At 47.5% G+C, this 16,744-nt stretch overlaps 1 protein-coding gene across 4 annotated transcripts in view; it reads left to right on the top strand.

Moving 5' to 3' along the window:
- The window catches only part of SMARCC1 (SWI/SNF related BAF chromatin remodeling complex subunit C1), a 958,790-nt gene that overhangs the window by 195,633 nt on the left and 746,413 nt on the right, over positions 1 to 16,744 (top strand). For all 4 annotated transcript variants that reach the window (XM_085628643.1, XM_085628641.1, XM_085628642.1 and 1 more), the window contains exon 9: positions 10,311 to 10,436. In XM_085628643.1, coding sequence (XP_085484769.1) covers positions 10,311 to 10,436 — 126 coding nt within the window. The remainder of the gene's footprint in view (positions 1 to 10,310; positions 10,437 to 16,744) is intronic.

The raw sequence follows: 16,744 nt of genomic DNA, 5'->3' as shown, positions 1-16,744 counted from the left end.
ACTCCAGATGCGTCCCATACAAGAGTGCTTAGCACGCCAATGGAACCAGGCTCAAGGTCAGCTAACAGATCTGGTGTTGGTAGACGGTCGCACTCATCGCTCTCTGCAGTGGTGGAACACCAAAAACCTTTCCAAAGGGCGACCGTTCCTAGGGCCAGTTCCTCAGATTGTCATGACAGCGGACGCATCGCTCTCCAGCTGGGGAGCTCACCTATTGCATCACACCATGCAAAGGCATGTGGACACCTCAACAGAAGTTATTCTACATCAATTACCTGGAATTACTGGCCATATTGCTAGCCTTAAAAGCATTTCAAAAACAAATTTCGGGCAAGGCTGTCTTAGTCCGCACGGACAACATGACGGCCATTTACTACATCCAAAAACAAGGCGGGACACACTCTCTGCAGCTCTCCCAGCTAGCACAAAACATATGGAGGTGGGCTGTATCTCAGAACATATTTATCCTAGCCTAGCACGTCCCAGGAGTCCAAAACACCATAGCCGATCTGTTAAGTCGTCAAACACAACAGATCCACGAGTGGGAACTCCATCCACAAGTTCTTCAACCATACTTTCAAATGTGGGGGAAACCACACATAGACCTCTTTGCCACCCACGAAAACACCAAATGCCCAGGCTTCGCCGCCAGATACCCACACCCATTGTCCAAAGGCAATGCGATATGGATGAACTGGTCAGGCAGATTTGCGTACGCCTTTCCGCCTCTCCCACTCATACCTCAAGTGGTGTGCAAACTACGGCAACACTCACTAACTCTCATTCTAGTAGCTCCAACTTGGGCCAGACAACCGTGGTACACCACATTGCTGGAACTGTCAGTAGTCCCGCACCAAAGATTACACCTCTCACCACACCTCTTAACCCAGAACCGTGGAGAGATCAGACACCCGGACCCAGCTCAGCTCAACCTTGCGATCTGGCTCCTGAAATCTTAGAATTTGGTTACCTTAACCTTCCTCCTGACTGTATGAACGTCATTAAGGAGGCTAGACGCCCTACCACTAGAGCCTACTATGCAGCCAAGTGGAAATGATTTGTGATATATTGCCATAACAATACCATCAATCCCATAGATGTGTCTATCCAGCACATCATAACCTACCTACTACACCTACAAAGGTGCAACTTAGCCTATACGTCTATTCGGCTACACCTTGCTGCTATAGCAGCATATCTACAAAATAGTCAACATTTATCACTATTTAAGTTACCCACCATCAAAGCCTTTATGGAAGGACTTAAAAGGATAATTCCTCCCAGAGTTCCACCCTCACCTGTGTGGAATTTAAATATTATTCTCACACGACTAATGGGACCTCCTTTTGAACCTCTACATAAATGTGAGCTACACTTCTTAACATGGAAGGTTGCTTTCCTAGTGGCCATAACTTCTCTAAGAAGAGTTAGTGAGCTACAAGCCCTAACTATTTAGGAACCATTCTTACAAATACATCACAATAAGGTGGTTCTCCGCACTAATCCTAAATTGCTCCCTAAAGTCATTTCCCCCTTCCGCCTTAATCAATCTGTGGAGTTGCCCGTATTCTTCTTGCAACCACACACAGTCGCAGAAAGAGCTCTAAATACTTTAGGTGTTAAAAGAGCATTCCTCTATTACATTGAAAGAACACAACTTTTTCGAAAAACCAAACAACGTTTCGTTTCTTTCTCACCACCACACAAACGCAATCCCATATCCAAGTCCGGAATAGCCATATGGATTGTTAAATGCATACAAATTTGCTACCACAAAGCAAAACGCACTTTAACTGTTCCTCCTAGAGCCCACTCTACAAGAACAATAGGGGCTTCTATGCCATTCTTAGGGAACATTCCATTAGATGACCTCTGCAAAGCAGCTACATGGTCTACACCACGTACGTTCACAACCACAAACAACAAGCCAGTGTGGGCTAAGCAGTACTCAAACCCCTATTTCAGACTACTGCAACAGATACTGGTGGCCGCCGCTAAGGAGTGGGACTGCTATACAATCTATGCATAGTGTGTAATCTGCAGCTCATATGCCTCAAACGAAATATGCTACTTACCAGTATGCATCTGTTCTTGGCATGTAGAGCTGCAGATCTACACACGGCCACCCGCCTCCCCGGCTTCCTTTATCTGTTCCAGTATTATCCTATTTAGATACGGTATACAAGGGCATCTTCCTGTTTCTTACAAAGCTCCATCATTTCCCTGCTGGCGAAAACAATCTGAGGATGGAGCCGATGCCCATGAGCACTATGATCCTAAGGAGGAGTCACATACCTCGTGACTACCAAAGACTCTCCAAAACAAAAACAAGTGCAAATATCCGGACCCAACACAAGATGGCGATCTATGCATAGTGTGTAGATCTGCAGCTCTACATGCCAAGAACAGATGCATACTGGTAAGTAGCATATTCCTTTTACTTCATTCCTACAGCACAAAATCCTATTTTCATTGTTTGGTAGCTTGTTTGTAGGACATATGTCAAATGTTCTACTTCTGAGCATATTTGCTCAGTCAAATGTTCCAAGGTGTAAGAGGAGGATGTGTGTCCTGCCACTAGCATAAACATGTGTGCCAGACATGTAACTGATGACACCAGGGGAGTTTACCCAGCTACATAATGGCTTCACTTAAACATAATGGCGTTTGGTATCAAGCACCTCGTAATAATAAACCCACACTGATTCCAGTGTTGCATTTATTAATACATGCATCCGGATGGTACCTCAGAGGTACCCCCCTGAACCCTACTAGTCCTCTTCTGTGTGGGCTGACTGGTCTTGTCCAACCTGCCACCACAGACTGGTTTCTGAGGCCCTAGGAGGCGAGAGCCCTGTTCTCAGAAGTCAGGAAGAATGCCTGCTCTAGCAGGAGGTGTTTACACCTCCTCTAGCAGGAAGGATAGTAAATAGACATATCCAGGCCAGTGTGTTCAAAGCCTCTGCCATCCTTGATATGCAAGCCTGGCTTCCCCCACACCTAGAGGATGCCACCCCCTTTCCTGGGGCCCATTTGGCACCTGGACAAGCGTGAAATTCGATAGTCTGGAGGTGTGTTGTATTTCCAGGCTGGACACACCTCCAGGGTGGGCAGCCGAAAGGGTACACCAAAGAAAGGATCCCACCATCTTGAGTGTGGTGAAATTAGGAACTCTGGGACAGGGTGATGCCCACTCTCCACATGAAGTGGTCATCTAGGGGGTGTGGTGACCCCAGGAGCAAGTAGCCATTGGCTACTACCCTTCACTCTCCTTAACGTCCCTAAATTGAGTATTAAGTGGCCCCTGATACAAGGAAATCAGGTTTTACAGACGCAAGAAGAGGACAAAACAGCGAAAAAAGCGAGAACTGAGGACCTGGTGCAGATGTTTTGGAGCCAAACCCTGCCTGCACCTGTTGCAACAATCACAACAAACTGACTCGTCCTGCCGATGTGTATCTGCCAAGAACCCCGATGGGCTGCCAGCACTTCACAAATTGCCAGCAATATCTCTTGGAGTAGAGGAGCTACTCCCCTGCAGTTTGAATGCACCAAACTGCAAAGTCCAGTCCACTGATCTGCCGCTCCCTGGTCTCACTGACGCAGCAGTCTCCCAGGAAGAGGTCACTGCTCCAGGAGATCAGATCAGTCTCCCACCAAGGGAGAAGACGCCAGGACCAACCAGACCCCCACAATACTAATACTCATGGTAGCTGACCTCTTGCAGTAACCAAAGACTGAGCAGCTGTTGAGGAACGTCTGCACCACAGAGAACCCTCTTCAAGAGTACCCAGCAGGCCTGTTTTTGTCTCCTCATCCAGTGGAGACCGATAACTGGGAGTGCCGGTTATGCACAAACCCAGCTGACATAATCACTCAGTACGCAGCCTGAGTTTCTGAGAATCAACTGTTCTTCCTTGCTCCCACATGGCCCTCACAAACCAAGCCCCCCACTAAGAGCTCCTGAAGTTGTGCCCAAGTCACCCTCCCCCTTAAGCTTGTTTCTTGGTCCCCCCCCCCCCCGTCTCCCCCCTTTGGTGTAGCGTGAAAGCTACCAACCCGACCATGACCTCTGCACCCAGAAGCTCCAGGGCAGGTAAAGACTAGATATTGGTGGTTTTACTGACCTTTGCCCCCTACCACCTTATATACGGAAAGGGGACCCCGGAAACCTACCGTATGCGGTATATGCCTTTTTTCCCCACAGGAAAGCATTGTTGCGTATAGACTCATTTAAGTGAACATTTTACTTACCTTTTAAAAATCAATATCTCAAAGTAATACTAACTTGATCCCAAAGTTATTGATGGTGAAATTTATATCACAATGTGTTATTTTTATATTCTGCAGTGAGTATCCCATTTATTGCCTCTGTAAGTCCAGCAAATGCTTAGCACTACCCTCTGATAAGCCTAAACTGCCTGCCCACACTACCACAAAAGAGTATTTGGATTTGTTTCTTGTGCCTCTGCAAACCAGTAAGGGTTGCCTGGACACTCTACACAGTATACCTCGTTTTGGTGCACTATATAGAGATCCAGCATCCAGCAAGGGGATAAAATATCTGTGAGGAAAAGCATTACTGAAGGTAAATAACTCCTCCCTCCTGGATCTGTTGTCTGAATCCAAACACAAGTCTTTGTTTCTGTTAGGACCTAAGATCCCAGGAACACATTTTACAGTATTCTAAAGTTTAAAAGTGAATGAAAATCTCATTACCAGAGGAAACATTGTTTATGTGTTATGACACTGCTCCTTTAAGAATTCCAGAAGGTGCACTGTCTATTATTCACTGCCGGGCCAGTCATAGTGTAAATGTTAGCGAAACTTTAAGATATTTGTATGTGGTGTGAAAAAGTGCCTCTTTTTGCATGGTTAGCCCCCACTTTTGCCTGGTTTTGATTATGCACAGGGTCCCTGCCAGCCATGTCCACTGTGCCAGTTCTTTCTCCATAAAGACATATCCACAATTGGTTCTTATGCCCCCTGCAAGTCCCTAGTAAGTGTTAACCTGGGTACCTAGGGACTGGAAGCTGAAGAGGGTCCCCTGGGACCCCCCCCCCCCCCTCACTGGGACCATGGCACTGCCCTTGTAGCTTGCATGCCCCTGCGAGAGAGAAAGGAGAAAATGACTAAGTCAACATGGCACCCTGACTGTGTGTCATGCCAGCCAGCATGCCTGAAGGTATAGTTAAGTCACCCCTCTAGCTGGCTTTACAACCCTAAGGCAGGGTGCACTATACCACACGTGAGGGCAGATCTGCATGAGGAGATCTGTTTCTACAGTATTACGGTCCATCCCTTAATATTGTAGGTGCCAGGAAAGCTATGGTGAGTACATGGGCTGGAAACTCGACAACTCAAGTTCCTCAGCACCATGATGGGTTCACTGAGCCAAGGAGTGTTCGGTACCAAACTACTCATCTCAATAAATCCACACTGATACCAGTGTGAGATTTATTTTACCAGATACTCCAAGGGTACCTCAGAGGTGCCCCCTGGAAACCTACCAACCCTCTTGTGGTCTCTGACCGGCTGTAGGCAGTCAACCACCACCAGACATGTTTCTGGACTCTCTGGGACCAGAAACAATGCACATCCTGCTTAGAGGTACCGCACCTCCACCAGGATGAGCCAGTGCTTGAAGAAGGAAGCTTCAAGAGCCTGTTGCCTTTGTAATGCGCCCCCCAGCCTCTGCTGCTACCAGCAGAAGTCAGCCCCCAGTTTACACCCCCACTTGAGGCAGGAAAACTGTCAGGAAACCGTATAAGAATAGGAGGTGTGCCCATCTCTGCCAGCTATACCCCTAAGGTGGGGGGAGGCGAGGTGCAGCACATCTTTCAGTCCACGCCATCCTGAAGCTGGGGAGGCCCCTACAATCTGGGCTAGGTCTGTGCCCCCTCCCACATGAGGGTGGTATAATAGAGGTTGTAGTCGCCCCAGGTAAGGTGCCCATTGGCCCTACCTGCTACTCTCCCAAAACTCCCCTAAATTTAGTATTTAGGTGGCTCCCCAGACCTAGAAACTACATTTACGATGACCTAAGAAGACAGTCCTGCAGAGAAGACTGAAGACGACTGCCTTGGCCCCAGCCCTACCTGTCTGTCTTCAGCTTCTGCGAACCTGCAACCTGTCTTGCAGCGAGCAACCTCTGAAATCCTGGGAAGACTGCTGTCTTCGAAAGAGACTCCAATCTCCTGTGGACAGCGGACCTGTCCAGAAGAAACCAACTCCAAGGGCTCCGAATCAAGCTGGAACCGCAATCCCTTCCCACTCTGCAACCGACGCCCACAGACCGAGTCCGAGTGGCTCACCTGTGTAGTGAAGTCTTCCCAGTGATCCTAACCTCGTGTCCAGCGTTGCCTGACCTCTTCTGATCTCCACAGCAGCGCCTGCAGTGTGAACCCAGAGGCTTCTCCCGACTGTGACTGGCTCTGGTAAGAAGACGCCGATGTCGAAAGGCACCCCTGCAACTGAAGCCCCTCGGCTTTGATGAGCTAAACTGATGGTGCCCCTACGACCCCCACATCACTGATTACCTCTCATAGGTCCCCCTCCTGCAACCTCTGGTGCCACACCTGCAGCCTGCTTGCAAAAAGAAGAATCCCCATTGAAAAACATTGGCCCCGACGTCGAAATTGCACCCTGCACTTGGCTTCCCCTGTGCCACTAGTTGTGTATTTTTGGCGCTGCTTTGTGACCCCTGCCCTTCCCCTCTCCCCCCCCCCCCCCCCCCCCTCCCACCCACCCTCTAGTCCTAACCCACAAAGCTTGGCCCCTGCAACCGATCTCCTTACATGCAAGCAGTGTGGCTTCGACCTCCCTCAGGCTCCATTGGACTAAACTCTGATTTTGTCCTCTGCACCCAGCTGTGCAGCTGGTGGTGTAATTTTGATGCTCAACTGACCCTTGCCGACCTTTGGTCTCTAAGACTCGCATTGTAAGTGCATTACATAACTGTTTAACCATGATATTGTTTTCCCCATAGGATAATATTGAACCATTCTGGAAAGTGTTGATTTTTCAAAGTGAAAAGTATATTTATTTAAAAACATACTTGCCTTATTACGAAGATATTGGTCTTAAAAGAAAATATAAACAAAGTATATTTTACTAAAATTGGTCTGGATCTCGTTCTTGAGACCTGTTGTGAAGCATTTGAGGAAATGATTCCAAATGCTTCTCTTTTACACCAAGCTCCCTACTGCTAACATCCCCGTTGTGAAATTTGGCAATTCCAAGAATTGGACAAGGTGGGCCCACTCACATAATGTGACATTCTTCATCATAGGCCACCTCGTCCCGAAACACCCCCCCCCCCCCCCCCCCCCCCTGGTGAGATAGAACTACCAGGGCAGACTCCCCCACAAGTTGGGCTGGCTTGAGGGAGTTCTTAGAAATAATTTATTTCTCCGGAAAGAATACTTAGGTTAAACCACAAAGTGTCCTTTATATAGGTAGTATCCTAGGTCTGCCTACAAAAATACTGTAAAGTATTGCCGGAGGACGTTAGTGGGTACTATGGCCCTTGCATACCTCTGAGGTGCTGATGCCAACATGTTTCTGCCCTCAGCCTAAATAACTCTCGGGTATTCGTCAGGGTTAAATGTATGAAACTAGAAACAACAAGAGAGAGAGGGTCGAGTTACACTCTTATTCCCCCGAAATCAATGAAAAAAACAACGTAAGAGTGTATATAGAAAGGGATACAACCAGCTAGTTGAACTCTTACATAATGCACTGAGTGCTAGTGAGACAGAATCAATCTGATATTAAAATAAAACCCTCACTCACCAACATAGTTGGTGACATGCTTCATCATGGGGTTTTGCCAGTGGTGCCTTGTGCGCCTCTGGTGTGCTTCGACGCTTTTAGTATAGCGGAGCAACTGTATTCAGATTAGAAAGTGTAGAGTGCAGTGAATCAAAAGTGAGTTAAGTCATATGTCGTCTGCCAAAAATTTTTTAATGATGGCGTCATATGAACAAATTAAAAAAGGTGGTGGATATCGATTCCTGACTTTAAATTGGTCAGGCCAATCCTGCTTATGATCAAGTGGTCAACATGTTTCAGCTTATTTATGTGTTTCACCAAGCTTTCGTCAGGACCTAATCATGAGAAAAAAAAAAAATGTATGAAACCCCAAACATAAATTTAAGTTAGGGAATGAAAGTAAATATAGAGGACCTACCTCTCTTCTAGAGATATCCGGGTGATGGTATCTGTTTGAGGGAAAAATTAACGAATGGCAGCAGTTTTAGGGAAGATAGATGTATATAATGTTTATAACACAGTATCACATGCACGTTACATGATGTGGTACAGTTCTAGGTATATTTAAACAACCGTGGCACACGTGACTCACTCGCACTCTGCATGAATACAAAGGCACACTCAAAAGAGAATCACATTTCCCGTATCAGTAGTTGCTTTACCTAGTGCAGAGGGGCACTTTGCCTCATAGTCTGTTCTGGGTGGGCGATTCCAATAGTCGCACACTAAGGCATGAGTTTAGTTTAGATAGAGGCCCAAATAGACCTTTTCTTTGTCATGGTAGTTCTGCTTTCCTTTTTGAGTTCCAAAAATATCACAACATTGGTGAAAGGTATTTTTCTCCTATTCACTTGCTTCATCAAAGGGATGTACCCATATTGATCCTACCCTTCCCAATGGGACAGACGTCTGGTAGAATAGTAAGTTACAAATAGTAGGCGTTTTTGAAGGATCTGGCTGCCTGTCGTCCTGAGTGACGTGGCCAGGCACACCTGTAAGAGTTTTAGATCGTTGAGATAATGTGGTGCCTGTGAGGATAATGATGTGCTCACTCATCAAAACTATTGATGCGGTGTTAAGTCCCAGTCATTAATGAGAGCAAAGGTGTGCAGACTGTGGGAAACCGTGAGGGGCCTGCAGCTGTGTGCAATGTGCTACAGAGGCGAGGTGATGCCTGATGGCACGGAGGCATGATCAGAGTGCCTCTCGGAAACTTGGGAACTGTAGACTACTCGCGATTTCCTGAGCCTGCACATCTTGCTCTCATTAAAACTACCATGACAAAGGAAAGGTCTATTAGGACCTTTGCACTTAAAAATTTGCCTTTTTATTTAATTGTTTTACTATCTAAACTTCATTCATCCCTTAGTGTGTGACTATAGGAGACGCCCACCCAGAACAAACCATGAGGCAAAGTGCCCCTTGGCACTAGATAAAGCAATTACCGACATGGGAAATATTCATGTGATTCCCTTTCATGTGTGTTTTTGTCACCTTTGTATGCATACAGAGTGTGAGTGAGTCACGTGTGCCATGGTTGTTTTTAATAAACTTGAAACTGTACCGCATGATGTAAAGTGCGTTTGATACGGTTATATACATTATATACACCTAAATTCTCTAATGTTGCTGCTATCTTTTAAGTTTTTCCACAATCTGGTACCATTATCTGTGAATCTCTAGAAGAGAGGTTGCTTCTCTCTACATTTACCCTCATTTCCTCACCAAAGTGTATGTTTAGGGTTTCATACATTTAGCTCTGATGAATGCCTGAGAGCTATTTAGACTGAGGGCAGAAACATGTTGGTATTGGCACCTCCGAGGTACAAAAGGGCCATGGTACACACTAACGTCCTCTGACAATACTTTACTGTATTTTTTAAGCAGACCTAGGGTACTACCTCAATAACTAACACTTAGTGGTTTACCCTATGGTATTTTTAGCAGTACCAACTGGATCTAAGTATTCTTTCTAGAAAAAATAAAAATTTCTACGAACTTCCTCAAGTCAGCCCAACTTAAGATTGAGTCCGCCCTGGTAATACTATCTCACCAGGGTGGGGCGAGGTGGCCTAAGATGAAGCATGCCACATTGTGAGTGAGCCCACCTCGTCTAATTCTTGGAATTGCCAGTATTCACAAAAGGGATGTTAGCAGTAGGGAGATAGGGGCACAAGAGATGCATTTGGATTAATTTCCTCCATTCCTCCACAACAGGTTACCACGTCATCTTTCTGTTTTGAGTTTATACCAAAGGCACAAGTGGAGCGCCTCTGAGCCTCTTTTTCTTTTTTGGTGTTTGTAGTTGCTTTGTGGTGTACCTATTCTGAAAGACCTATCACAGACACTTGGGAGCAATCTTAGTGTAAACAGACAGACCGTGCTAGAAGTCTTAAAGATTATGATAGTGAAAAACTAAAACATTGATGATAGTGGAGGGAAAAGCAAATAAGACCTTGTCCTTGTACTAGTTTGGAATTTTTGTGTAACCTGAGGTTTTGCTTCCTTTTTCTTTCCTTCTATTTAAAAAAAATCAGGTTCATGCAAGGTGGGTTTTAGACACTGATGTTTTCAATGAGTGGATGAATGAAGAGGATTATGAAGTCGATGACAACAAGAAACCAGTTAGCTCTCGGCAACGGATCTCTATGAAGAATGAAGAGGTATCATAAACTCACCTTTACCCTTTAGCCATTCGTGCCTATTATTTCTCAATGCATGGTGTGTTTTCTTCATATTTTGTATTTCTCATTTTGTTATCGTGTATACCCTTAATCAAGTTTTACAGTTTAAATTTGTCTTTGTTCTTGTGCTTAGTGATTGTATACATTTGGCTGTTGTGTGTGACTTTTTTAAAGTGGATGCTTAGTCTCTACTCAGCCAGTGCCTCATGAACTGACGTTGAGACAGGTGGTGAATGGTGCTACATAGTATTTAAAATGTTGAAAAAATCAGTATACATTTTAAGATCAAGTAAGTTGCCTGGAGTAAAATGTGGCCAACAAGGAAGTGAAGTCCTGAAATGAAAGCCTGTGTTCCAAAAGGCTATTGATGATTGCAGATGAAGACCAGTGAGGCCTTTCCTAAGGGACCTAGAACACTCACTGGTTACTGGCCAGTTTCTATTGTATCTTTCAATGTACCATTCCTATCTCTGCGGCGTTATAGTTAGATAATCAATCGATTGGTCAGTTGACTCTCTAGGTAGCACAGGTGAGCAGTTAAGGCTTCCTTGAAGGGGGTTGTAGGCGTTAAAAACTTGGATACTGCACGTAAGTGTAAGAAATTGGGTTATTAGTTGAGAGGGTAAGTACCAACCCCAAGTAATCTTCAGTCTTTTTCAGGGTGACCAACTAAAGTCACTAAATAAACTGATGGTTGACCTGACCCACTACCCCTCTATGGCACAGAGCAGATAGGCTTAACTTAGAGGCAATGATTAAGTATTTATTGACTACTACTAAAACCACAGGATCTCGGGAGAGTCACTTGGAGACTCACAGGGTGGCAGGCATAGTCCAGTCCAGGTGCCACTGATCAGCTGGACAGTTGCATGAAAGGCTACTTGTAGCTTGTTGTATCCCTGTAGCTTGAACAGCGGAGGTCAGCCTTAATCTGTCTCTTAGAGTCTGTCTTTGTCCTCGGTACAAGAGGGAGAACAGGTCCATTCCTTCAAGACTCTTCTCAGTTCTCAAACAGCAGGTTCATTCCTCTTCTGATCTTTCACAGGTCCAGGAGTGTTCTGAAGTAGGTCCCTGGAGATGCCATATTTATACCTGGTTTAAATTTGGGAATGACCCTGGGGACGCCCTAACCAATGGGATAAGATTCCTGTGGCTAACCTTAGCCACCTTGGGCATTTTCACAATTAGCGAAGTCTTTGGTGTTGTCGAATAAAAGCACTTCCACAACTGAAGAGTAACTAAGGTACTCTTTATTTGGCCCCAATTGGGAGCAAGCATACACACAACCCATCTCCTCCACTCCCCGGCTCATCTGATCCCCCAACCCAAAAACACAATTCAAACCCTGCATTCCATTCCCACATCAAGGATCTAGAACACCATTTCTCACGCAAGAGATGAAGTATTTAAGAACACAACATTTGGCCACAGTAAACATGGGCTCTGAGGGTTTGGGGTGTGTTTGTGGGTAGAGTACTTTATTAATACTAATGTCCCCCTATTTCAAACACTAAAATCCAGTTTTAGGCAGTCCGTATACCCTCAGCTTTCTTTGTGACCGAATTCTGGTAGAATAAAGATGAGCTTTCAGCAACCAGACAGTGGACACACCCAAATAGTTTTTGGTTCTTTTTCCCTCCTTTGAAGTGCTCTCCCATTGTCATATGAAAAATCCCAGTTGACCTGTCAAGCAGGTCTTGACACTCCAGCAATATTTGAAGCTGTGATGGCCTCTGTACAACTGTGGGGATAAAAGAAGTTGCTTAAGGCCCATTCCAGTATCCAACTATACCTAGTTTAAGTGTACAGCTACAGTGCTCAAAATCTCTAAGATATGTAGCATAGGTATTCCAGACTCAGTGAAGTGATAGCAATTAGAAATGCAACCTTCCATGAAAGAAATTGTAATGGACAATTGTGTAGTGGTTCAAAAGGTGGACCCGTAAGCCATGTGAGAACAAAGTTAAGGATCCAGATAGGTTCAGGTGGTACCCTGGGTGGTGGTATTCTTTTAAGGCCTTCCTTAAAAGCTTTGATTACTGGAACTTTGAATAGGGACAAATGAACAGGTTACTTACCTTCGGTAACGATATATCTGTAAGAGACACATTTAGTTACGGATTCCTCACCTTAGAACTACCCCCAGGCGTCAGACTGGATCCGGAGAATTTTTCTTCAGCAGTACCCCTGTGCGTCGGTAGGTGGAGTCGGTCGACTCCACGTTAGTTGTTGGCATCGTGGTCGCCAGAATGACGTCGTGGTATCTACTTAGACGCTGCCCCTGCGTTTGACGTCCGTTCTTTCTTTTCTTGCACCAGCCAGCGCAGATCCGGGGAGAGCGGTACCTCGAGTCACTTTATGACTTCATTTTTGCGACTTTTTGTCTACGTCTTTTTGAGTCTTTACGACTCCTGGTGCACGGACCGGCTTCAAGCCTTGTGGCTCCTGCCACAAGCTGATGTCAGTGACTGAACCCCATCTTGTGTGCCTCTGGTGCCTGGAGCGCGACCACGACCCAAAGTCGTGCTCTGACTGCTGGACCTTGCCTCCGAAGTCTTTGCGGGAACGGTCCCGAAAGCTCCTGGAGGTCCCGGGCGAGAGGGAGGTCGCAAAGCCATGACTACAATTCCTCGTCAAAGTCTTTGTCTTCGGGTAAGTTGAAGCACAAAAAGAAGGCGAAAAAGCACCATCGCTCTTCGCGTTTGCCCGCGGAGCTTGTTGGGTTGACTCTGAGCCTCCCTCCCTGGGAGCTGTAGCAACCTCTGCCCAACTTTGTAGTTTTTACGAAGACCTCTGTTCTATTTTTGGGCAGCCTGACTCCTCCGTCGCCCCTTCGGGCCCTGCGGACTCGGCTGGGGGCTCTAGGCCTTCGATGCCGGCAGCTTCGGCGCCGCAGGGCCCCCAGGGATCCAGGCCTAGATTCCGATCGGCCGACCTCGTGACACCTCCGCCCCCTCGACGCCGCGTGTGTCCCAACCGACGTCGACCCCAGCCTCCCCCTCGGCGTAGACACTGAGCTGTTCCGACGTCTGTATCGGCGCCAACTGGTACTTTTGCACTCCTGTTCTACCCTGGTGTTCCCTATCGCCCAGAGTGGCTACCAGAGGAGGGTGAGGTTGACTGGGAGGGGTCTGTGGACCCCAGGCAGACCAGGTGGAAGAACCGGACTGGAGAGAGGAGTTGGGTGAGGCCAGTAGTCTGGACACTTCTCCAGACCTTTGCATGCTTTCTCCCCCTACTGTGGCTACGGAGGAGGGTGCATCATACGCAGTGGTGGTGCGTAGAGTGGCTGAGGCCCTAAGCCTAGAGCTTCCTACGGTGGTGGTTAGGACTAACCTCCTGACTGAGGCGCTTCAACCGGCAGCGGCCTCTTTGGAGCCCTTGCTGCCGTTCAGTGAGGCCTTCACTGACATCCTTTTGGGCACTTGGTCCAAGCCCAAGACATGGGCTCCAATTGATAGGATGATCGCCTGACGCCACCGCCCGGCCCTGGGCGACACAATTTTCCTCTCCCAACACCCCACCCCTGAGAGCTTGGTGGTCCAAGCCTCCACTTTCAAGCGCACATTCCCTACCGCACCACCAGATAGGGAATCCAAGAAGCTGGACCATCTTGGGAAGAAAATGTTTTCTTCCTCCAGCTTAGGACTGCGGTCGATGAACACCTCATGTCTCTTCAGCTGTTACTCCCATTCTGTGTGGGACACAGTCGCGCAGGTGCTGCCTCAGTGCCCGTTGGAGGCCCAGGCTGTGTTCTCCCGTGCAGTGGCCGAAGGGAGAGACGCAGCGAAGTTCGCCATATGGTGTAGTCTGGACACCGCTGACTCGCTAGGCAGGGCGACTTCAATGTCAGTAGCCCTACATCACTACGCCTGGCTGAGGTCCACTGTCTTTTTGGGTGGTGTCCAAGCTACACTTATGGACATGCCCTTTGATGGCTGTCGCTTGTTTTGCGACAAAAGCAGACGCCGCGCTTGAGCGTTTTAAGGACTCCAGGGCTACGGCCAGGTCCTTGGGCCTCGCTTCCACCTCGCGCAGTCTATTTTTTGCCCCTTTCGTGGCTATGGAAGGGGTGCCCCGCCACGTTCCGTCCAGACCCACAGACCTGCGCAAGCTGTCCAACTTCTGCGTGGCCGGGGACGTGGGACCCACCGTCATGGGTCTGGGGGCCAGCGAGCAGGCCAGTCCACCATCGCCCCCTCTGCAGCAGCCTCCAAGCCCTCCTAGGTTGACCTTTCAGGGCCACCTTTCGCCAGTGGGCGGCAGGATCCGCCATCACCTCCCCCACTGGCTCACCATCACGTCGGACTGGTGGGTTTTGCAGATAGTCTGAAGGGGCTACTCCCTCCCCATCGAGACTACCCCTCCATCCATGCCACCTCAATCTCATTGCATGTCGGAGGATTACTTGGCCCTTCTCCAACAGGAAGTTACGGCTCTCTTGGCCAAGGGAGCCATCGAGCGAGTTCCTGCCCCATAAGTAGGTCGTGGTTAGTATTCCCACTACTTTCTAGTTATCACCGTTACCTGTGGTACACAGTAGGTCACGAGCACTTTCAGTTTACCATGCTCCCCATTGGCCTTACCAGCGCCCCTCGGGTGTTCAGGAAAGTGATGGCGGTGGTCGCAGCTCATCTGCGCAGATCAGGGGTTCCAGTCTTCTCCTATCTCGATGAGAGGCTGTTAAAGGCGGGCTCGCCCCAGCCTATCGTCTCCCACCTCCAGACTACGGCCGACCTCCTGCATTCGCTGGGGTTCTCCATCAATGTGCCGAAGTCACACCTGATTTCCTCTCAGAAGCTTCTTCTCATCGGAGCGCTTCTGGACACAGCGCAGTTTTGGGTTTATCCTCCCGAGCAGCGAGTCCGGGATATTCGGGCTATCCTTCCAATCTTTCAGCCTCTATCCTGGATTTCGGTCAGAATGACCCTGAGGCTACTGGGTGTGATAAAGTGCCCTCTTTCTGCATGGAAGCCCCCACTTTTTGCTGAATTGTTGATGTGCTTTGACTGAGTGTGCCCTGTGCTCCTGCTAATCGGGTACCAAGGGCCTATGTTCTTTACCTAAAACTCATTGAAGCCTGAACCCAATTGGCATCTCTGGCCATAGGTCAGCCCCTGATAAATGGTATCACAGGTACCCAGGGCACTGTGAACCAGAGATGGCCTCTAAGGCCTGCATCTCTTATTGTGCCACCCTTAGAGGTCCTGTACCATTACACTTGCACACTGTGCTCCTAGGACCCTCCTGACCCGAGACTGCCATTGGGAGCTCCCAGACTGGTCTCCAAATCCCGCTTTGCAGCATATTTCCAAGTGGTCCCCTTCGCTCCTACTGCGTAGTGTGCAAGGCTACCAATCCATCCAACACCTCTGCACCCAGACTCACTAGGACAGGTATTGCCAATCTGCTATTGGAATGTTGGTCCTTGCCCCCTACCACCTAATGACCGAAAGGGTTCCCACAGAAATGCACTGCAAGTATATGTAAACGCACTGTTGGGTAACATTGCTAAAACTGTAAAAAGTCTTTTACGAAAAAGTACCTATCTGATTACGAAGTTCTTGGGTCCAATATGTATCTATAAAATACCTGTTATTTTTCGAAATTGGTGTGGATTGGATCTCCTTTTCGAATTTGTGCATCATTTGACTGTGTGTGCAACAAATGTCTAACACTCCTTTCTTAAACGCAAAGGCTGTTCGACCACACCTACACTAGATAGAGCACCTTGATATTGCTAGAGCAATCCCCTGTCCACTCATAAGGGATACCTGATCTCTTTACCCAGCATACTTCCTTTTTGATATACTATATAGAGAACCAGCTTCCTACAGTCAGCAAGTAAGTTGACTTTTTCTATACAGCCTCTGAATGCAATGCCTGACTAGGGCAAAGATTAGTGGAGTTAGAGGACGTTCCTGTCTGGTGCCTTTCTCTAGTTTTATGGGGTCTGTGCATTGAATGTTGATCCGGATAACTGCATTTGGAATGGTATATGCCCCCATGATCCTGTCCATCATAGCGGGATTGGGTGGCTCTTGACAAACACAGATCTAAAACACCCTGCTCACCCTGTCAAATATTTTCTCAGCGAAAATAGCAGGGAGGGGATAGTCACTCTGTGGACTTTTTCAACAAGTTGGCCGAGGCTCCTGATCTTATGTGCGTTCTGTCGAAATCTGGAGAAAAGCAACTTGGTCTGGTCAATTAAGTTAGGGAGAAGAGGGTTAAGTTGCTTGCTGAGATTTTCAATTGAGTGTCATGGCTGTGTTTAGGGGAGCAGT

Source organism: Triturus cristatus, chromosome 10 (genome assembly GCF_964204655.1).
Source record: "Triturus cristatus chromosome 10, aTriCri1.1, whole genome shotgun sequence".
Lineage (NCBI taxonomy): Eukaryota > Metazoa > Chordata > Amphibia > Caudata > Salamandridae > Triturus > Triturus cristatus.
Note: the sequence above shows the minus strand (reverse complement) of the source record. Positions and strands in the feature narration are given on the sequence as shown.